This window comes from Stylophora pistillata, chromosome 10 (assembly GCF_964205215.1).
Source record: "Stylophora pistillata chromosome 10, jaStyPist1.2, whole genome shotgun sequence".
NCBI classification, from domain to species: Eukaryota; Metazoa; Cnidaria; class Anthozoa; order Scleractinia; family Pocilloporidae; genus Stylophora; species Stylophora pistillata.
In genome coordinates, this window is record NC_142528.1 from 9,737,939 (window position 1) to 9,760,477 (window position 22,539).

A 22,539-nucleotide genomic window follows, 5' to 3' on the forward strand; every position below is an offset into this window, starting at 1 on the left:
AAGACTCAACAAACACAGGCGATTGTTGAAATACTAAGGTTATTCGTAATCCGCCATATTTAAATACATTTCCGTTCATATGCAATACGCAGTCAGTCTTTACGATCGATATTAGCCGCTGACCCTCAAGTGAATTTTAAATTTTGCCGTTTTTGCCGTGAGTTGATTTTGTTTTGCCCTGAGTTATTTTATTTTGCCGCCAGTTCTTTTATCTTGCCAGTGCCATTGGCGGAAAACGAAAAACGACTTGACTTGCAATCCTTTTTCCAAATTCTATACGAAAACAACAACGAGAAATGAAAATTGGGGTCCAATTTGGTTTTTTTACAGCGCAGCGAAAACGATAACGAAAATAAAATTTCATTTCATTTTCCTCCTCGATTGCAAAACGGTTGGCACTAAGGTCTACGCATTATAAAAGTCCACCGTCACAGGCTGCCGGAATTGTGATGCCAACTCGACATTTCCATCCCTTCAGTAAACGAAAATGAAACTCCGGAACTAGAACCCGGTTTCAGAGCAGCTGCACGGCACTCACTAAAACAATACTATTGGTATTGTTGATCTCGGCATGTAGACTATTAATGCAAACAGTGATCACGGGCGCCCTAGAATGTTCTATTATTAATTCAGTCACCCTTATGTGTTTGCAAAGTTAGTTCTTTCGTTTAGACTGTACGTCTTTCGAGAAATTAGTCTTCCGTTCTCGAAGCGTCCATCAGTTAAGTGCTCCTTGCATTGTGATCCGTAGCTGTCGTTAGTTATTCTCCAATCACTAGTTGTCGAACTTGGATTTGATGGCTCATTCAAAGCTGTATTTCAAGCTAAAGCAAACAATTATTTTTTCATTCATGGTTCTCATATTGACTGAAATCGTACAAGGAAAGGGTGAGTCATAAATCATTTGGAATCTCGAGTCATTTCATGCACAGTAAGACAAAAATCAGATAATCCTAGGGTTTACGGTCAACTCGCCATCACAACAAACTCTTCACCACAAAACTCGCCACCAGTAAAGTGAAATCGCCACATGTGGCGATTTACTAAAACGTTATGTGTGAAACTTACATAAAATGAAAGCTAATGAAGATGTAGTACCATATTACGAAAAGGGAAAGGTGTAATGACTGAATAATGGAACGTTAAATGAAATAAAACATGTTGATATCACGAAGATTATGATCAGTTAGCGAACAGCGAAACCATTCCTTCTTTGTTTGGAAAACTCTTTGTTTTAATGAGCTAACAAATGCAGCCATCAGAGAGAAAATCGCTGACATTCTACTTATTATTCTAATAATTATAGTTTGATCCGTTTGCCCTTCAGGAACTCCTAGAGGGTGTCAAGTCGCTTTCTGCAGAATTTTTCCGTGTTTGTACGCACTCTTAATTTCGCATCATAAAAACTAAAAGATAAATAAACTTCAAGATCTAACCTTTCGTATGATATAAGTTTCATTAGATTTGAGAGCGAGTCGTTTTCATAAGAAGGAAACTAAATTGGACTCGAGTTTGCACCTACGCTGGACGGAAATAGAGGTTAGCATACAATGCATAACCGCAATTGAAACGATATATCAAAACCATAAAATAGCTTTTATTGTACTTGTAAGAGCCTCATCACTGACGCTAAGATCAAATGGAGATACTGTAAAGCAGATGTTAATATAGACAACAAGGCTACGTTAAGAAAATCAGTGGCATACATTTCCATCGTTTTCCAAGACTGGTGCAAAAACACTCGCGACTCCATTTGAAACAATCGATAGCACGCAAGAACAAACTTCTACCCCGTTCTCAATCTTTTTCCAAGTATTTTTCTTTGACACTTTCCAAGCATTTGGTTTATTCAGGTGACAAAGCAAATCTGGGGTAATAATGTTATTGCTTTTTAAAAATACGTTCTGTACGGGAGTCATTAGTCATCGCCTAGGGTATCACTTAGTTTTCAGGAAGAGCGGATTGGGCATTAATCGTCGTCAACAGGATATAAAGAGGGGACTATGGACAATTGACTGCCAATTAATTGCTAATGCGGGGGGAAAAGGGGGGAAGGGGAAGCATAAGAATATTTTAGAGCCTTATGAGGGGGTCAGGTACATATTATCGTGACAAAACCAAATCCTTCCCCCCCTCCCCGCAGGTGATAATGACTGGTCCCTATTTGGCCTAGGAAAAGCCGGCCACAATCTCAGCCGCTCATGTCCAAGCCTTTTGAAAACACTCGTCATTCAGTCACTAGTCTGTTCTGTACTTTAGACAGGTTAAAATCGTTTTCAAGTTGGCACCTTGTAATATGAACTGATTATTCTAAATTGAAGATCTGGTTGATTAAACTCTTTTACTCTGCTACTTCTTTTTGTAGACGATTGTCGCACTCTAGAGTTTGGGCCCCAAATGGTTGGGAGATCTCTGTTGAATCACACGATCATTTCGCTCGTCATAAACTCGATGGACACTTGTGAATTGAGGTGCTATCTTGAACACGACTGTGTGTCGATCAACTTTGGAGCTGAAGATGACGGAGGGAATAGATGTGAACTAAGTGACTCAGATCATATTATTCATCCTGGAGATCTTAAAAATCGAGAGGGATTTATCTACAGATCAGTTGAGGTATCATTGTATTAGTCTTTCAATTCCATAGAAGTCTTACACCATGAATTGAGACCACAAAATTAGCTGAGTAAAACGAAAGACATCGCACATACTTCTCAACTTTGCGCTAAGACGTTAATGAGTTGATTTCCCTTCAGGCGCACTGTGTTCTTCTAACCCCGTTTAAAAAACACTTATCCTGGGCGGGTTTTCCAGCTCAAACCAAACTAAGGAAAGGAATCGTGGCGCCCTTGTGTATTACGCACTGTTTATTTCCTCTTTGCCTCCATGTCTCCTTACTTTTACGACAAGCATTTCTTTTTCAATCTCTTTTCCTCTTATTCTCTGCTATTTTCACAAATTTTTTATTTTCTCTTGTCTAATATCTCCCTTCAACAGTAGAACTCTAGTAACTGAAACTCGGTTAACTCGAACTCCCTGGTACCTTGGGAAGATCCAATTTCCTTAAACCCATTCTTTGTTCCTTTTGGAGTTGGAGTTAGCGAGGTTCTATCGTATTTTCTGGCAATTTCTTGCCTCTTCTGACATGAAATGAATAATTAAGTATGTAATCGAATTTCTTTTGCGTCAACAGAATTTTTGCACCAGCAATCCTTGTTCATCAAATGGCCGCTGTCAAACAGGATTTGGAGATAAAGGATACCGCTGTATATGTTCTACGAGATACATTGGGGAACACTGTTCTACTGGTAAAACTTTAAGTGACGATCTTCTGAATTGCTGACTTTTTGACCGACAACTGATAAGATGTAACCCTTCCACTCGCAAGATCTGATAAGAAATTCCTCTTACTGTCTGCGTTACAATTCACATGACGTTACTTCGGGGAATTTGCAATTGGATCCACTTATGATCCCCTAATTAATACTTTTTTCTCATTCCTTGTCTGCTTGATATTGTATTGATAATGCAAAAAGAAACTCTGACTTGGTCACCCATGGTAGTGAAAGGGTTTTATCATTATTGTTATAGCCAACCATTTATAATTTTCATCACTTTGTATTGTTAAGCGATTACTTTTCAGAATTTTTGAGGACACCAATCAAATTTAGGCGCAACTCACGCCTGACATATATATTTCCGTTATGATTCGTTGCATCTAGCGATCCTCGGTCACGTTAAAGAAAAGCCTGGAAATTCTTGTAAACATATCTTGGATAATGGGACATCGAAAGGAAGCGGGGAGTACTGGATCGACCCCGGGAACAGCGGAGACCCTTTAAAAGTTTACTGTGACATGACAACTGATGGAGGTATGAAGGATTCTCGAAATATTGATAAACCAATCGTGTAGCAACATCCAACCTTAATGCACCACCCAGCATGAACCCAGCCGCGTGATAGAAGGTCAAGTTACTTAAGCCTTTCACTCCTAGGATCTCATTAGCAATTCTCCTTACTGTCTGCCATACAGTTCTTTGAAGTTTCTTAAAAAAGGTAATTTCTGCCAGAATTTATATTTTCCAGATTCACGTGCTCTCAAAGCTACCATCCGACGGCTGTTGAATCCTTTTTTAAGACTCGAAAACTCTGTAAGCCTGAAAAACTGATTTTCCGATTTGTGAAGAATTCGCAGATCCTTCTCAAATTGATTTATAAATTAATATTTTGCATGCTTTTTGTAATCCTTGTGTCGTTCTATTTCAATAATATTTAAATTAACCCGATCCTCCCTCCGTTCCTCCTGAAACCACGTGCCCCCCTCCCTCCCCCTAAAATCTTCCGACTCCATTCAGGCGATAAATGATGACACAATTAAGTTTGCTTGATTTCAGGAGGTTGGCTGCTGGTCGCAAACATTGTGGCTGAGGATTCCACCCCTCAGAAGATGACGTCTATGGGATCATACCTTAGAATACAAGACTACAACAATTCAAAAATGTTCCTTTCCGATACTGCCATGAACGAACTGAGGAGGCGTTTGTCTTTTACTCAGCTGAGATTCCACTGCAGCAAACAACTGGGACGCACGTTCCACGTGACCACTGTCGCTAACAGCTCTGGTGAAGCCGTGGTCAAGTACTTCAGCGGTCAGACGGATGAGCGACCTTCTTCATGCAACTCTTTCCAGAGAGTAGAGGGGGATAATTCTTCCCTTTCTGTGGCATGTCATAAGTGGGGAGCCAGTAGTGATGGCGGGAAATGGGGTCACCGTCGCCGGAATAACAGGCTAGTCGATCACTTGGCGTACGTTTCACATACGTATCACTGGCATATTGACCAGAAAGTCTGGTTGTGCGATGACAAAAAAAACGAAAACAAGCTATCACGTGGAGATTTTTGGAAAATATATGCGCAATAAGCTATCTTAAGAACTACCCACACTCCACACATGACGGTTAAAAAGAGTGAAATTCTGACTGTTAGACTTTTCGGTAATCTTTCCCCATCACGTGCTGTACTTAAAGTTTTTACCATGAGTATAATTTAACGAGACAATAAGGTCGATGAGAAAAAAGGAGAAAGTTCTAACATTATTTAAACACCATAAAAAGTTGCACCCAACCTTTTTTATCTTATAAAAAAGCACGCCAATTAGATCAAGAACAAAGGTTAAAAGGTGAGTTCTCATCAAGTATAACCTAACTTTCTTACTATATGCCAGGTATAATAGTTTTGTCATCGTATATGTTAAAAAGACTTTGATACAAAAGTCTTTGCGAAAGGTGTTCAAGAACTTGTAAAACGAAGACAATGACGTAATAACTTTCATTGTTGTCGCATAACGTATGCGACCTGGTGACACTCTTTGTGGAATATTCTTGTTCACAATTCAGTTGTCATTGTAGTGTTACACTTCTGTAGCAGAGTGTTTTAGAGAACCGTCATGAAGGACCTCGAGATAAGTTTATGTTTAGAGCCATTCCGAAGGACATTGTACAAGTTCAGTGTTTATTTTTGGTGTTTCGTCCAACCAGCATATGAAACACGGAACAACTTGAACCCTTTCATCACAAAGAGTAGGAAAAAAAAGTGAATTTCCCTTTACAGTATCAGTATATTTTTCAGCAGGAAGTCGATGGGAGGAAAGAAAAATCTTATCTATCGAGGTTATAGACTGATCGAGCTTCGAATTCTCAGACTATGAGCAATGTATGACAAACAGAGTGGTAAAGTTTTCTATGGATCATCGACCTCAAACTCATAATATCTGATCCATAATTCTTCATTCTAGCTGCTTTACTTTCGAGTTTGTAAGCAAGTTGTAAAACTGGTGTAGAATCGCTGAAAAACGCCACTTAGTCTCTTAGTTGATCAGTTTGAGTTTCTCATCGCCTGTTTGTTGGATAAAGGCCCTGATATCGTAAGGAGATATTAAATATCAATCACTTCCAAGTGCTAAAATTCGAGTATTGCCCTTGGAAGTGAAAGATCAAGCCGACCACTTTTAAATTTGATCTTAATGCGTTTTAAAACCTATTATATGCAAGGAAACAACAGGACCCAAATATTGTATTCTTCATGAGAAAAGTTTGATACTTGTCCATTTTGATAGCGGCAAATACCTGCAAATTGTAGAGGAAAAGCATCGTAATATCAACATTAATTTGTAACCTGAAGTGCTTATTAAGTGTCACATAACACCTCTGCTTGCAGAATTACATTGGTTACCAGTGCGCGCCAGAATACATCATATGTTACTTTTAACAAATTATAAAATTTTGCACGGTCTTGCGCCTAAGTACCTCTCAGACCTCATTAGCATTCAATAGCCTTCGTTCTATAGCTTAAGACGTAATGACAATGGTCCCTTGCTTGAAAGAGCAATTGCGAAAACAAAGAAAACAATGGGAGACAGAGCACTTCAGATAGCTGCTCCCCTTTTATGGAACAAGTTACGTAGGTCTGCACGGAAAGCAAGGAACTTTGATTCTTTTAAGACTATGATCAAAACATTTTTATACAAGGAATCATTTCGCATATCTTAGTAATTTTCTTTTATCCATTAGTATCTTAGAAGTTCTTCTGCAGTTGTTATTATTCTATATTAGATTTTTAAATGTAAATAGTTTGCAAGCTTTATTGAAAGATTTGTAAAATTTATAGTAGAGGTGCAAGTTTAGTTATTAAGTTATATCATTGTGATGCACTTTTGAATATTGTATAGAGAGGGCGCAGTAGAAGTGATATTATTATAAATATTATTATTATTATTGTTATATCAGCATCTAAATTCTGCTGAGGAAAAAGCTGTTGGTAGTGATACAACTGAAATGGGTAGTGCGAATAAATGTTTAACCCCACTGCTTCCAAGATATCATTGATGATTCTCCTAAGTATCTGCCATACAATTTTTATGTTGTTAGCTAGGAGAATTTCACTCAGTCAGTCAGTAACTTTATTAACGTGTCAAATCTTCTAGCTGAGCACAAGTGGTCTTCTAATCAGGGACACTTGAAATTGACTAAAATCTAAGAATCACACTAAGATATTTAGTACAGGTGTATAAATATATAGCAGTTGTATAAATATCTAGGTTTCAATGAAATTCTTACAATAAGTTAAATTGCCTATACTTACGACTGAATTTTATTGGTACTTGACAACTACAATAAAGTAACAATTAAGCTCCCGTTAATTAAGAATTACAAATGCAACAGTTTATGCAGCCGCCATCAGTAATAAATGTAGCAAGATTCTCCGTCACAATATTTGCTGTAAATGTTGATAAAGAAGTTATGGCCCTGTTCTTACTCGATAGTTTTGACCAAATTTGGTATCGGAACAACTAATAATCCCCGGATTGAAATGTTTACTTTATTGTCTTTACTTGTCTGCTTGATTTCGTTTTGATATTGTAAGGAGAAATTCTGCCACATTCTATCACGTACACGCTTGAAGAGCTTCGGACTCGATCGAATGACAATACTTCGCCCTAATAACCTAAAATCATTGTTCAATGGCCCAGTGAGTGTCTTAATTAACTCTGACCGAGGCAGAACTGATTTCCCCTAACAATATCAATACAAAATCAAGCAGGAAAGTGATGGGGATAAAGAAAAATATCAACTAAGGGATTATTAGTTGATCAAATTCAAAATTCTCCAAAGTAACCAAAATCATCAGATAGGTCTATATTTTTCGATAAAAGCGATCGGAGCTTTATGACACGCAACCACCATAACTCTGATCTTCAAACTGCGCTACTTTCCAAACTAAGCATGCTATTGAGCTGAAAATATGAAGACAGACACGAATTTAGACCCCCTACTGCCTGATGAGGATATATTTTGGGATTTTGGAATTTGATGATGTCACGTGAAAATCAGCATCATGATTCTTAAAAAAAGTCAGGTTGAGTAGAAATCAATGTTTGGCTCACGCTTAAGTTACAATTTCAACAGTCGAATCGCCTCACCGCTACACAAGAAAGCGCCGACTGAGCAAAGACTGATACCTCCCTGGCCAAGTGGAGTTGTTGTTAAGATCAGCATTTACCCAGTAATTAGTAAGGACTAAGTTTAAGTTGATTTGCATGTTAGGTACGCTTGCGGGTTTTTGATGATCAAAATCATTAAATACGTAAATTGAAGCTCCTCCTTAGAGGCTTAAGTGCTTAAAAATCCCCACTGGCAGGAGGCAGACTAGTGGGCTATTTACAGAGCGCAGCCGAGGAGTTGAACCAGGAGCAACCGAGAACAATTGCAGTGAGAGGCAGAAAACTAAGATAATGCTCGTAGGATTACAGCAGAAGCTCGCCAGAGTTACTGACTTTTGTATTACAGCACGTGATAAGACCATGGGTAGAGTTTACGAGCTTAAGTATCTTGGTGTCATGCTTGATCCGTGCCTCTCTTGGAATGACCATATTGACCTTATTTCAACTAAAAAATTTCATCTCGGTTGGGCATACTACGCAAAGCTCGTACGGTGATCCCTCGAGAGGCTTGGATCACTTTGTACAAATGACACTATGATTTTTCCTCTGTTTGATTACTGTTCTGTTGTCTGGGATGGCTGTGGAAAAACAAACCGCAGACTACTTGCAAAATACAATACCATGAAATAAATCGCACTCTTAGTTGGCTATCATCAGAATCACGTCGGAAGTATCAAATTTGCCCTCAGAAATTCAAGCACCTTAATGGCCTTGCGCCTGCCTACCTGTTGAGCGATTTTTACTATTCGCGCGACTTCCACGCATATAACATACAGAACAAGGACTTTTTCCGTTTGCCTTTAGCAAAGACCACTAAATACCAAAGTTCTTTTCGCTACAACGAAGCTTAAGCATGGAATGATTTACCCTACAAGCTTAGGATAGAAACTTCTCTTTCGAAACTTAAGAAGGGTCTTAAACTGCATTTCTGCACCTCCAAATCTAGTAGCTTATGACTTATATAGTTGATTTATATCATTCGTTTCTAAGTCGTTTCACCTACTTATTCATTCCAGTAATTACCTAAATATTTCAGTCATGTATGATTTAAGTATTTCTAAGTAAATTATTTAGTACACAGGCCTCCATTTAAACCAGCCTTAGACCTGCCTGTAAAAATATTGCTTATAAATAAATAAATGAATAAATAAATAAATAAATAGAGGATTTGAGCCCGGGACACCGGATTACAAGTCCAGCACCCTAACCACTTGGCCGCACCGCCTCCTGTAAAGAGGTTGTAAAACTGGTTTGGAATCGCTGAAAAATACCACTTAGTCTCTTAGTTGATCAGTTTGATTTTCTAATCGTCTGTTTTCTGGATTATGCCCTGATATTCTAACGGGATATTAAATATGAATCACTTCAAGTATTGCCCTTGAAAATGAAAGACCAAGCCGACCACTCCTAAATGTTATCTTTATGTGTTCTAAAACGTAGTGTATTGAAATATAAAAATAAGTAAAGGAGGTGGCGGCGGGATCATTGCCCCATGTTCGATTTGAATGAAATTGACAACGAACAATATGTCAATATCACAATTTCTTTCTCCGATTTCTTTGCGTCTTCACGGACTGATGATTCAAACACACATTCAAATAACGGACGATAATCATGATCAAGATTCAAACCGTTCCTTGATTCTGAAAGTTTCCTCTTTCCTTTCCAAAGAGGAAACTCTATTATAACTTATCACGCCAGGGGGGGCATGAAGTGCAAGCCCTGATCAAGCGGACATTGTTTCTCGGAATAACAGAGCAGGGCACTGCGAGTTGTAAAAATGCTGCGTGGTTACGTTGCTCACAAAGATGCATACAGCACATGCCTAGTGAAGTTAAAAGGCACTGCGTGACTTCAATAGACTGTTCAGTTGTGTCCTTCGCCGTACCATGAGGATGGAACACGGATACGCCACACAATTTCATATGCTCTATTCGTCGCCAATAACATTCAATAATCGAAAAACACATCAAATCCGTGATAATAATTATTCATATGAGCAACTTTCTCGAGGAGTGCGTACCTGAATGATTTGTGATGCAATAACCATAACTCCTTACTTCAACTGTGACTTCATATCGTTCGAAGCTGCCAAAGAGCTGAATGACCAGTAGGTAGATGGCCTTATCGACAGAGAAAGCTATCTCCTCCATCTATCTCCATACTTCCACTTGTCAACTCCAAGCGGAGGAAGGAGATTGTCAAATCTAGTGCATAGATGATTGACTCTTCGGGCTGGTGAAAACTGCAACGAAGTCCTCAATTCATCCAGGTAATAACTCAGTATGCATGTGAGAGACTTCCGGTTTTAAGAATGTTTTTAGTTTCTCTAGATATCGTCACGGATCTAAACTCTTTGTACGGCATCAACGGAAGTCGAATCGTTTTCACGATGTCGTCTCTCTAATAATTCTTGATAGTCACGAATAAAACAGATACAGATCCAGAGATCAAACATGAGTGTGCGAATACTATTTCTGAAAATTTCTGAAAATTTTTGCTCTAAGGAATGAGAGGAATAAAGGTGAACAGAGATGATACGCGGGTGCTCTGTCTGTGAGATATGAATCATTTCTGCGTTTTTTGAAACATACTTTTTTTAGTATCGTTTGTGTTCTGAATATGCTATGCTCAGGGCTAGGAGAATTAGGTTTGCAAAGTTCTGCTAATGTTGAATGTTTCATTAGGAACCAATCGCAAGGTACTCTTTGGAACTAAGTGTAAATTAATGTTAGATATCTTCCAATTATGTTTAGTAACTTCATTTCGTCATAGAAAGACAACGTAGATCTGAAAACCCCTCATCACTGAATTAAACACACGAAAAAAGTTCTAATTAATTTCAAATTATAGAAAAATATCTTTCCTATAAACAATGCGTGTACCTTAGTGCCAACCGTTTTTCGATTGGGTAGGAAAATGAAAATGAAATTTCATTTTCGGTTTTTTCGTTTTTGGTTTTTTCGTTTTTGGTTTTCGTTTTTCGTTTGTGGTTTTCGTTTTCGTTTTCGTTTTCGTTTTCGTTTTCGTTTTCGTTTTTCGTTTTTCGGTTTTCGGTTTTCGTTTTTCGGTTTTCGTTTTTCGTTTTCGTTTTCGTTTTTAGTTTTTTCACTGCGCTGTAAAAAAACGAAATTGGACTTCAATTTTCGTTTTTCGTTTTTCAGTTTTGTATGGAATTTTGAAAACGGATTGCAATTTAAGTCAAGGCGTTTTTCGTTTTCCACCAATGGTACTGAAACTGACATTCCGTGGGAAAATTAATTTTACCTAAAATAACAACCAATCATGTTACGACAGATCCCCGCGAAATGAGGGTAGACACGGAAAAGAGAAGATGACTCACGGTAAAAGAGAAAACCTCACTTTTAAAGGAAAAGGACTCACGGCAAAAGAAATAACAATATTCTCACGGCAAAAAGAGAGCGAGGGGGCTGGCAGATTCTTTCTTTTGCCTTGAGGCTTTTTTTTTCTGCCTTCAGGTTTTTTTCTTTTGCCGTGAGGCTTTTTCTTTTGCCGTGAGGCTTTTTCTTTTGCCGTGAGGCTTTTTCCTTTGCCGAGAGGCTTTTTCTTTTGCCGTGAGGCATTTTCTTCTGCCGTGAGGCTCTTTCTTTTGCCGTGAGGATTTTTCTTTTGCCGTGAGTATATTTCTCTTACTGCATATACAGCAAAAAATTTTCATTCAAGAACACATTTTCTTTGCAAGACTCACAGCAAAGGACAATTTCGTAACCCGCCCACTGAAATACGACAGATCCCCGCGAAATGAGGGTAGACACGGAAAAGAGAAGATGACTCACGGTAAAAGAGAAAACCTCACTTTTAAAGGAAAAGGACTCACGGCAAAAGAAATAACAATATTCTCACGGCAAAAAGAGAGCGAGGGGGCTGGCAGATTCTTTCTTTTGCCTTGAGGCTTTTTTTTTTCTGCCTTCAGGTTTTTTTCTTTTGCCGTGAGGCTTTTTCTTTTGCCGTGAGGCATTTTCTTGTGCCGTGAGGCTCTTTCTTTTGCCGTGAGGATTTTTCTTTTGCCGTGAGTATATTTCTCTTACTGCATATACAGCAAAAAATTTTCATTCAAGAACACATTTTCTTTGCAAGACTCACAGCAAAGGACAATTTCGTAACCCGCCCACTGAAATACAGTGTCATGCGCAATCAGTATTTGACCCTCAAATGAATTTTGAAAGACTCGACAAACAGAGGCGTTTTTTGAAATACTAAAGTTATTCGTAATCCGCCGTATTTAAATACACTGCCGTTCATACGCAATACGCAGTCAGTATTTGAACGACATTAGCCGTTGACCCTCAAATGAATTTTAAATTTTGCCGTTTTTGCCGTGAGTTGATTTTGTTTTGCCCCGAGTTATTTTATTTTGCCGCCAGTTATTTTATCTTGCCAGTGCCATTGACGGAAAACGAAAAACGACTTGACTTGCAATCCGTTTTCCAAATTCCATACGAAAACAACAACGAAAAACGAAAATTGGGGTCCAATTTGGTTTTTTTACAGCGCAGCGAAAACGAATAACGAAAATGAAATTTGATTTTTATTTTCCTCCGCGATTGAAAAACGGTTGGCACTAAGGTCTACGCATTATAAACGTCCGCCGTCACAGGCTGCCGGCATTCGGAAGCCAACTCGACATTTCTATCCCTTAAGCAAACGAAAATAAAACTCCGGAACTAGAACCTGATTTCAGAGCAGCTGCACGGCACTCAGTAAAACATTACTATTGGTATTGTTGATCTCGGCATGTAGACTATTAATGCAAACAGTGATCACGGGCGCCCTAGAATGTTCTACTGTATAGTATTAAATATATTAAATAGTTGTTTCACTAGCAACCTGTATGGGATCCCATGAAAATGGGTTCCCACTCAACTGATGAGCAATCTCGCGATCAGTGGGTAAAAAAGGAACAAAGCGTATGCAAGGGTGGAGATGAGTGTGTAAAATGAACATAAAAGTTAGGTGTTTAAATTGAGGGAGCGACTTCTGTAACAACAGCACGCTCCTAAACTCAATTTAAAATTGTAAACAATATATGTTATATATCATTAAAATAAAAAATAAAATAAAAAATATATATATTTAAAGTTAAAATATTTTATAAGAGTAACTTTTTAGCAAGAGGGGGGAAGCATTTCGGGTTTAGGGTTAAATTGTTAATGTTATATTAGAGTTTTGGTTATAGTTGGGGTTAGAGTTATATTAGGATTTTAGGGTTAGTGTTAGTTAGGGTTAGTATTATTGTTAGATTAGGTTTAGGGTTAGGGTTAGTGCTAGATTAGGGTTGGGTCAGGGTTAGGGTTTGGGTGGGGTTAGGGTTAGTAATAGGTAAGGGTTTGCTTAGGGTTTGTGGTATGGGGTCTGTGTTTTTGACTGTAGGAAGGGAAAAGGGGTTATTGATATGATAGGAAAAAAGGATTATTGATAAAAAGAAAGTATTCTCCTTTTAAAACTATTTTTATGGACAGTTCGCTGCAGGAATGGGAAAGATATAGGTAGAAGAGGAGTAGGCTTTATTCCTATTACCCTCTTGATAAGTTGTTGTAGGGGATGTGATGAAAAACTGTGTTAGGCATTTTAAATTATAAATGACATATAAAGAGACCATGGTATTATTAACACTTTTGCCTGTGAGTTTATGGTGAACGGTTATGTTAAAATGTATTGGAGTGTGGGTTGGGGTGGGGTAAGGGTCCAGGTTTATATTTGTTTGTTTTTAGGGGAGAATAAAAAGAATAAAGGTAAATAATATGGAACTTTGTGTAATAAGAAGGATCTGTAAAGAGCTAATAAAATACATATATTAACAGAAGACTTTTATATATTAAAGTATAAGGAGTTGGATCGAAGAGTGGTGAAAGAAGATGTGAAGTGTCTATGAAAGTTGTTCAAAGATGGAGAGAAATGGAAATCAACCGGCCGGGTGAGGAGATAAGGATGCATCGGCACCAAGGCTCCTAATGGTTGTGAGTCGTCAGGGGCAAAGCACAACCGAGCGAGGATGTTTCTAACCTGGTACCAGGTCAATACCCGACATCCTCGTGCCGAGTCCTTGTTGAAAGTGAGAAACACTACACAATTATAGTGAGAAATTAGAAAGTCATTGAAAAAAAGCAATTGATGATATAGAGGGAAGTAAATATGTATACTAAATAAAGAAAATTTCAGATATAATAGAGGAGAAAACTTATGTAAACAAACTAAAAAAAAATTATTTTCGGAGATAGTACGGAGGAGAATGCAATGCTTATGTAGAGAAACAAAGAATGCGGTGCTAATACAGATAAGAATACTCATGTAAAATAAAATAAAAATAAATAAATGAATAAAAACAAAAAAAAACAACAAAAACAAAAAAAAAAAAGTAATAATAATTTTAAGTGTGCGTACACTGAACGGAAGTGTAACGAAACGGGAATTAGAATTAAGATGAGAGGTGTGTATTTATATTTATATGAAGAAAATAAAGATAGATACCTTAAGAAATATGAGAGGGAGCTGCCTTGTCCTTAATATCCAAAGGAAAAAAAATGTATTTCTAACGAAAAAAGATTTTCGCTACCGGCTCCGTGTCGCGAATTAGCGGAATTGAAAGATCTTAATCTGGGATGGTCACGTCAGAATGGCGTGATCGTATTGCGTGAGTCTTTTGACGTATAGGCAGCGCGTGATTGCTCTTGGGAAATTGATGAAGAGTGTTTAATCGTTCTTCGTCGTAAAAGGGATTTTGACCCGCGAGATGTCTAGAAAATGAATTATTTCTTGAGATAAAAGAGATAACTACGTGTGCCAGCCGAAGTAATGGAATGGAAACGCCGATGCAAGGTTTTCAGACGTTGTTGGAAGAGGGCAAGGACCCATTGTTGAGATCTTTCGTTCTAACCTGGCTGTGGAAGGTGATCAACTGTTGGGATGCATGGATCCACCTTTGCTGAAAAGTGTCGCCAGCAGGTTGTCCTGCGGTGTTTGTTTAGTTTTATGCGCGCGCTCATACGTGTGACGCCTGACTGTTTTCTCTTCATTGTGTGTCTTCCATCTTGTTTCGCCGTGTATGAATAAAGCGTATCCGTTGTGTAGTTCGCGTTACTTACTGGCGTGGTGGCAGCGGTTCAAAAATCCACCTACACCTTCAACACTAAGTCATCGAACTACTGGCAAAGGTCCAACAACGAGCCGGCCTTCGCTACGACCGGAAAAAGAGCTAAGTACAGTGTTCTCCTTCGAGATAATTATACATAGCCTGCAAGAATGGCAACCACACGTGCACCAAAGCAATGGTCTCTCACCAAATTAGAAAAAATTACTTCATTTGAAGCCTGGCGACCGAATCTTCAATATATCTTGTCCCTCGATGCTAATTTTGCTTCCTTCTTAAGCGACAATGTTTCTTGGCAAAAGAAAACTTCTGCAAACTCTACAAGAGGTCTAGAAAACGACGGCGAAAATGTTCCTCTAGCGCGACGACGAACAACACACCAAAAGGCTGCCCATCTCGACGTGATGTTAGGCCAAGTAGCCAACTATTGTCCTGTTATATCAAGAAACTCAATCGTGAAATCTGCGACCTCGGTCAACGGAATATGGCAAATGATTAGGATACATTATGGCTTTCAGTCTACTGGCGCCCACTTTATCGACTTCAACAACATAAAACTCGAACCCAATGAACGACTTGAAGATTTGTTTCAGCGACTGATGCCTTTTGTAGAGGATAACCTCCTAGTCGATAACGGCCCCATCATCCATCATGGTGAAACCGTAACCTCCGACGAAGAGTTGTCCCCATCCCTTGAAAACTTAGTGATCCTAACCTGGCTTCGCCTCGTTCATTCCGACCTACCAACCCTCGTGAAACAACGTTATGGTACGGAACTGCGCTCCAGGACTCTAGCATCACTGAAACCGGAGATATCACAGGCTCTCGACTCACTCCTAGAAGAGATCCGGTCCGCCGCTGACTCCAAAATATTACGGGCTTCCACATAAACATCTACATCTAGTCCAAGACCCCTCCAACGGCCACCCTATCGTCTTCCCAGTCCACGTAACCGAGCAGTCACTAGACGTCCCATGGTGTGTCCGCTATGCAAAGAAGCTCGTCGTCATAACACCCATCACCATTTTAGCACATGCTCATATCTTCCATGCGAACACCGCCTCTTCATGTCCAAATCCCGTGCCACCTTCAACGTCGAGGATGAGGAGCCACCTTACGACCTCGATGTCGGGGCCCTTGAGCTCGATGGCGACGAATGTGAACATCCCCCGTCAGCACGGGCCGTCTCCCGTAGAGTCAGTTCCAACTAATCACCCTCACTCGGTACTTTCTACATGCAGCACCCCGTGCGTCTGACCCTTGACACTGGTGCTGAGACAAGCATGATTAAGGCAAGCCTCGCACGCCAGCTCAACCTTAACATCGTCAAGTCCAACCAAAAAGCCCTCTTGGCCGATGGGACGACCCCCTTGAATGTTATCGGTGAAGTCCACATTACACTGTCACGCACCAAGATGAAGTTAACACTCGAAGCGCTCGTCGTAGAGGTTCTAGATGTCGACATCCTAGCAGGAATTCCGTTCCTCATTGCCAATAACATCACCATACGTCCGGCAACTCAAGAAGCAACAATCCATGGGCGGGAAACATCCAAGTACCTCCTCGAAGCTCCAATCAAGAGCCACCAATCCTATTCCGTGAGACAAACATCCTCCTACGTCCTTCAGTCATCGGCCCCCACCACCGTCGTCTGGCCCGGTGCTTTCGTCGAGGTCACAGTACCTCCAGAGCTACGAGCCGAATCCACAATTGCCTTAGAGCCTGCCCCCATCTCCTGGCTCCAACCACAACTGGTAGTCACCATAGACGGTAAAGCCCGCATAACGAACGACACCGACGAACCACAGGCCATTAGACGCCACGAACACATCTGCTTCGCCCGCCACACTACTCAGGATGTTCCAGTTATTAATCCCTCCCAAGTCCCTTCTCCCCCCTCGCAGCCAAAGGTCAACACTCCATACTCCTACGGCGTTCAGCTAGACCCCAACAACATTCTTGAAGACACAATTCGTTATCAGTTCCAACAAGCCTTACTCAAGCATGACTGTGTATTTGGCCCAGACCTACCGGGCTACAATGGTGCCGCAGGTTCCATCGAAGCCCACGTGAACATGGGCCCCGTTGAACCCCCTCAACGCAAAGGTCGTCTCCCTTTGTACCTCCGTGATAAGTTGATCGAGCTACAGGAAAAGTTCGACGAGCTTGAAAAAGATCACGTTTTCTCCAAACCCGAGGAGGTCGACGTCCACGTAGAGTACTTGAATCTCTCATTTCTGGTTAATAAGCCCTCCGGTGGCCATCGCCTCGTTACCGCCTTTGCCGACGTCGGTCGGTACAGCAAACCCCAACCTTCATTGATGCCAGACGTAGACTCTACCCTGCGTACTATTGCCCCTTGGAAGTTCATAGTCAAAACCGACCTTAGCCGTGCATTCTATCAGATTCCACTGGCTAAAGAATCTCGCAAATACTCCGGTGTCGCTACCCCTTTCCGGGGTATACGTGTCTATTGCAGATCAGCTATGGGTATACCCGGCTCTGAAACTGCACTGGAGGAGATGATGTGCCGCGTCCTCGGCGACTTCATACAGGAGGGACACGTCGCTAAAATAGCCGACGACCTATATTGTGGCTCCTCTTCACCCGAAGAGCTCTTACTTATCTGGACCCAAGTCCTCGACCAACTCGACAGATGTAATTTGCCGTTCTCTCCCTCAAAGACCGTCATTTGCCCTAACTCAACGACAGTCCTCGGATGAGTATGGTCACAAGGAACCCTATCTGCCAGTGCTCATCGTATCGCTGTCCTGTCTTCATGCCCTCTCCCTACAACTGTTCAGGACATGCGTTCATTCATTGGTTCATACAAGGTCCTCGGGCGAGTTCTACCTGACTGTGCCTCAATAATCGACCCTCTGGAAAGCGCTATCTCGGGAATGCAATCGCCAAACACCCTTAGCTTGGACGAAAGCCTGACCAAGGTCTTTCGTTCTGCACAACAAGCTTTGTCAGGGTCAAAACCCATCACACTCCCGCGCCCCACTGATACATTGTGGATTGTCACGGACTGTTCCGTCCAACAACGTGGCCTCGGTGCTACATTATACATCACTCGCGACAATGGTCTACACCTTGCAGGTAAACATCAGATTCAATGGTTACCCTGCGTAGTCGAGGCGTTAAGTATTGCAGCAGCTGTCAAGCACTTTAGCCCCCATATCACCCAATCTAGAAATCGCGCACACGTACTAACCGACAGCAAACCGTGTGTTCAAGCCGTGGAAAAACTCTGCAGAGGGGAGTTTTCCACCAGCCTAAGAGTAACATCGTTCCTTACCACAGTTAGCCGCTTTCAAGTCACCCTGCAGCACCTAGCAGGTTCTGAAAATCTCCCGTCAGACTTTGCCAGTCGCAAATGCCCCAGATTGCTCGGAACCAAACTGTCAAATATGCTCTTTCATCAGTGCGACCCAAGACTCTGTTGTCCGTGATGTGACCGTGCAGGACATAATTGATAACAACAAGCCTCTCCCCTACACTACCCGCTCCACATGGCGGAAAGTCCAAAATGGCTGCCTCGACTTACGACACGTGCATGCACACTTAAAACAAGGCACCCGACCCTCCAAAAACTCACCAGCCTCAAAGACGTCGAGAGATACCTGAATATCGCCTCCTCGTCGTGAAACATGAGCATCCTTTTGCCGCTACTTCCGAGGCCATAGTCGTCCCCAGATCCGTTTTCGACGGTCTGCTAACCGCCCTTCATGTGCGTCTCAACCACCCATCTCGGAACCAACTTCAAATGGTCGTGCAACGCCACTTTTACGCCCTAGACATGGGCCCTGCCTTGACACGTGTTTCATCATCCTACCACACGTGCGCCTCACTACAGAAGTTTCCAAGCACTCTCTTCAGCCAAACGTCAGAGGATCCCCCAAATGTTATCGGGATTGTTTTTATTTATTTATATATTTATTTATTTATTTAATCTTTATTTAAAAACCATCAATTCATCAGTCTATAAAAATACATATCACATACGCTAAGATATTTAAAATTAAAACTACATACTATAACACTAAAGGTGTTTTCCGTGAATGCCGTGCGTTAGACTTAAAGAACGTCATTGATTTTACGTTTAAATAACGCCAGAGACTCTGTGTTCCTTATATCGCTTGGTAAACTGTTCCATAATGTGGCGCCATTGTAGCTAAAGCTTTTTCTGTAACAATTTAGTGCGCGGTAGTGGAACATTAAGCTTATTTTCAGAGTCCCTGAAGTCATTAGCAGAGTCACGCCACGTAAACTTTGAATATAGATACCTTGGAGCTAGCCCGTGCAGACATCTAAACATCATGGTGGCTTTATGGATTTCCTGCTGGCGTGCAAGATTTTTCCACCCTAAAAACTCGAGTAGCTCAGTTGCATCAGTATCATAGTTAGAGAATGTCAACACATGGGCTGCTCTATTCTGCAATTTCTGCAGTTTGTCTCGTAGCGTTTTCCCACAGCTACCCCAAACAATGTCACAGTAATCAAAGTGAGGTTTTACTAAAGCTTGGTAGATGAGATGTAAGGTTGATGCTGGGATAAGGTGCCTAATTCGCTTTAGGACCCCGATACCGGAGGTGATCTTTTTCGTTAGTTTTTCGATGTGACTATGCCAATCGAGTTTATCGTCTATTATTACACCAAGCGATTTTGTAGCTGTAACCTGGCTCACTTGAGTATTGTGCATTCTAATTGTTGGTGAGGCCGTGAGAGTATTCAGTCTCTGCCACGACCCTATTAGCATGAATTCGGTTTTAGTCATGTTCAACGTGAGTTTGTTCGCTTGTAGCCAGTTGAAGACGTTTTCTAGGTCTTCATTTAGACAAAACTGAACGTTCTCAAGATTGCTTCCCGCATGAGTGAGGTGCGTGTCATCGGCATACATTCTCGGTTTACAATTTGATAAGTAATTTGGAAGATCTTTGATATATAATAAGAACAATAATGGACCGAGGATGGTCCCTTGAGGGACGCTGCAACTCAACGAGTAGCTACTGGATTAAGCGACCCGTTCACAGAGCATTTTTGTGTTCGGTTTTCCAAATATGACTGAAACCATCTGAAAGATTTTCCATGTATACCATAATAGTTTTCATGATAGCTTTCGCTGCCGACGTCATCAAACGTGAGCGTCAGTTAATCCTCGTTGTTAGAGAGTGTACCACGTCTTACACCGCTGCTTGCCTCATCGCAGACGAGAAATACGACACATTGCGGAACGCCTTAACGTGTCTAGCTGTAGATTTGCACCCCATCGATGGCCCACGTGCAGTTATCCGTGTCGACCCCGCCCCTGCCTTCGTCTCGTTAAGCAACAACGACGGCCTCAAACACCTAAATGTTTGGCTTGACATTGGGCGCATCAAAAACAAGAACAAGAACCCTGTTGCAGAAAGGACACTACAAGAGCTCGAGGACGAACTACTAAAGCAGGAACCTGGTGGTGGTCCTATCGATCAAGTGAGCCTAGCTATTGCTGTTGCTCGCCTCAACGCTCGTCTACTTCGTCAGGGACTTTCTTCACGCGAGCTGTGGACTCAAAGAAGCCAATTCACTGGTAACCAGCTTCCCGTTGTAGATTACAACACTATACTTGCTAAGTACCAACAGCGTCTGAACAACCACTCATCCAGTGAGCATGTCAAGAATCCCAGAGGCCTCGTACCATCCGAACCCCAGATCAAAGTTGGCGATCTGGTCTATCTAGTGTCAGACCGGAACAAGCTCAACGCCCGAAACCGCTACCTCGAGCTCGTTACAGAGATAAACGACCCATGGTGTTTTGTCAAGAAGTTCGCCGGCTGTCAGTACAGAGCTTCTTCTTACAAGGTCAAGCTGTCCGAATGCTACGTCGTCCCCACACAAGTCAACTCCCCCTCTTCTTGCGTGAATCTAGCAGATGATGAAGGCCACGATGAACAAGCGTCCGTTCCCGTTCCCCCTCAACCACCGTTGGACATCACTCATCCGTTCGATTCCAACCCTGAATCCCTGGACTCCTCCATCCCACTCCCTCAAGGCGACGGTGGAGGAGAAACCCTGTCCGATCCTTAGAAACCTGAAGTTCCCAGAGCCCCGGTCGAACCCGACGTGTCCTACTCTAACCCTGACGAAGGGTGTCCGCAACCAGCCCCTTCAAGGCCCCAGCTGTCCCGTAAACCGCCATCGTACTTGAAAGACTATGTCATGTATTACGGTCCTACCACTTTCAGCATTTATACTTTTGCAGAATCCCTGAGCCGTTGTTGTCATAGTTTGTTCTCGTTAAGGAACGAAAAAGACGTTGCGCCAACAGGTTGTCCTGCGGTGTTTGTTTAGTTCTATGCGCGCGCTCATACAAGTGACGCCTGACTGTTTTCTCTCCATTGTGTATCTTCCATCTTAATTGTTTCGCCGTGTATGAATAAAGTGTATTCTTTGTGTAGTTCCCGTTACTTACTGGCGTATGGTGTCTAATGGTGAGTTAAATAAATTAAAGATCGGAAAGAGAACAATTATTGTATTGATTTATTTAAGTAGAGAATAGCTAGGGTAGATGTATCCAATCTATTAATGTAGACAACAGCTAGAGTAGATGTGAAACAATAAATAAAGCATAGAGCATACCAAAAGTTAAGTGGATTCAATTGTTGTGCATACTTTTACAATATATTACAGATGTCATTAACAAAAGGACAGTTTTTGATGGAGATAGTGTGGAGAAAGTCCCGCAAAAAGGGAGGCTATAAGCATAGAAATATAGTACGATTATAAAAAATTCGAGTTTTGACAAGAATTATGCATGAAATGTAATGAGCAAGGTTGAAATACAATTATGAGTTAAAATGCAATAATGAGCTAAGATAAATTACAAAATTCTTTGAGATTATCAATGAAAAATGTCCAAAGATTATAATGAGGCAAGAATAAGGTAGATTCTTTAATAAATTACCTAAGAATTGTATACATAGTGGCTTTAATGGTCAACTACAGTCTCGAAATGGAATTAAAGTGTTAAGAAAAGAACATCAGGGATGTCTTCTCTATATTTATGAGAATTCTATTGCGATTTAGTTTAAAAGTAGCTTAAGGCACATAAATGTATAAGAATGTAATGATCATGTTGGAATCCATAAACTGTAAAAATTGAAATACAGAAAAAAAAATTTAATGGCATTCAAATTTATTATTATTTGCTAATTTTTGTGTGTAAGAGCTTATTGGTGAGTAGCATGGTGTGCAGTTTGGTGGTGTTGCTGTCTGCTATGGTGAGTTTGGGGATATGCATGTTGTGGTATTTGTGTAGGATGTGGCGTACTATTTTGTCTGTTCGTGCATGCTTGTTGTATTTGCTGTGGTAGTAGATTGTAGATCTCTTAGTGGATTGGTTTGTTTTGGTGAGTCGTCGTCTGTTGTGATAGGGGTAAGGTAGCCA

General features: G+C 40.9%; 1 protein-coding gene and 1 pseudogene across 1 annotated transcript; both read left to right on the forward strand.

The window, feature by feature from the left end:
- The first annotated feature begins 2,370 nt into the window (after positions 1 to 2,370).
- On the forward strand, positions 2,371 to 7,263 carry LOC148721740 (uncharacterized). Its single transcript, XM_088737246.1, has 4 exons — positions 2,371 to 2,616; positions 3,194 to 3,320; positions 3,744 to 3,872; positions 4,395 to 7,263. Exons 1-4 carry the CDS (start codon positions 2,398 to 2,400, stop codon positions 4,919 to 4,921), a joined length of 1,002 nt encoding a protein of 333 aa, XP_088593372.1. The 5' UTR covers positions 2,371 to 2,397; the 3' UTR covers positions 4,922 to 7,263.
- A 7,783-nt stretch (positions 7,264 to 15,046) lies between these two features.
- On the forward strand, positions 15,047 to 21,443 carry LOC148721741 (uncharacterized; annotated as a pseudogene).
- The last annotated feature ends 1,096 nt before the right edge of the window (positions 21,444 to 22,539 follow it).

Bases quoted from the DNA above. Each gene is read 5' to 3' on its own strand.
- LOC148721740 (XM_088737246.1), top strand. From the start codon at position 2,398: ATGGTTGGGAGATCTCTGTTGAATCACACGATCATTTCGCTCGTCATA. The intron at 2,617-3,193 runs GTATCATTGTAT...TTGCGTCAACAG, and splicing joins TTATCTACAGATCAGTTGAG to AATTTTTGCACCAGCAATCC. The intron at 3,873-4,394 runs GTATGAAGGATT...GCTTGATTTCAG, and splicing joins TGACATGACAACTGATGGAG to GAGGTTGGCTGCTGGTCGCA.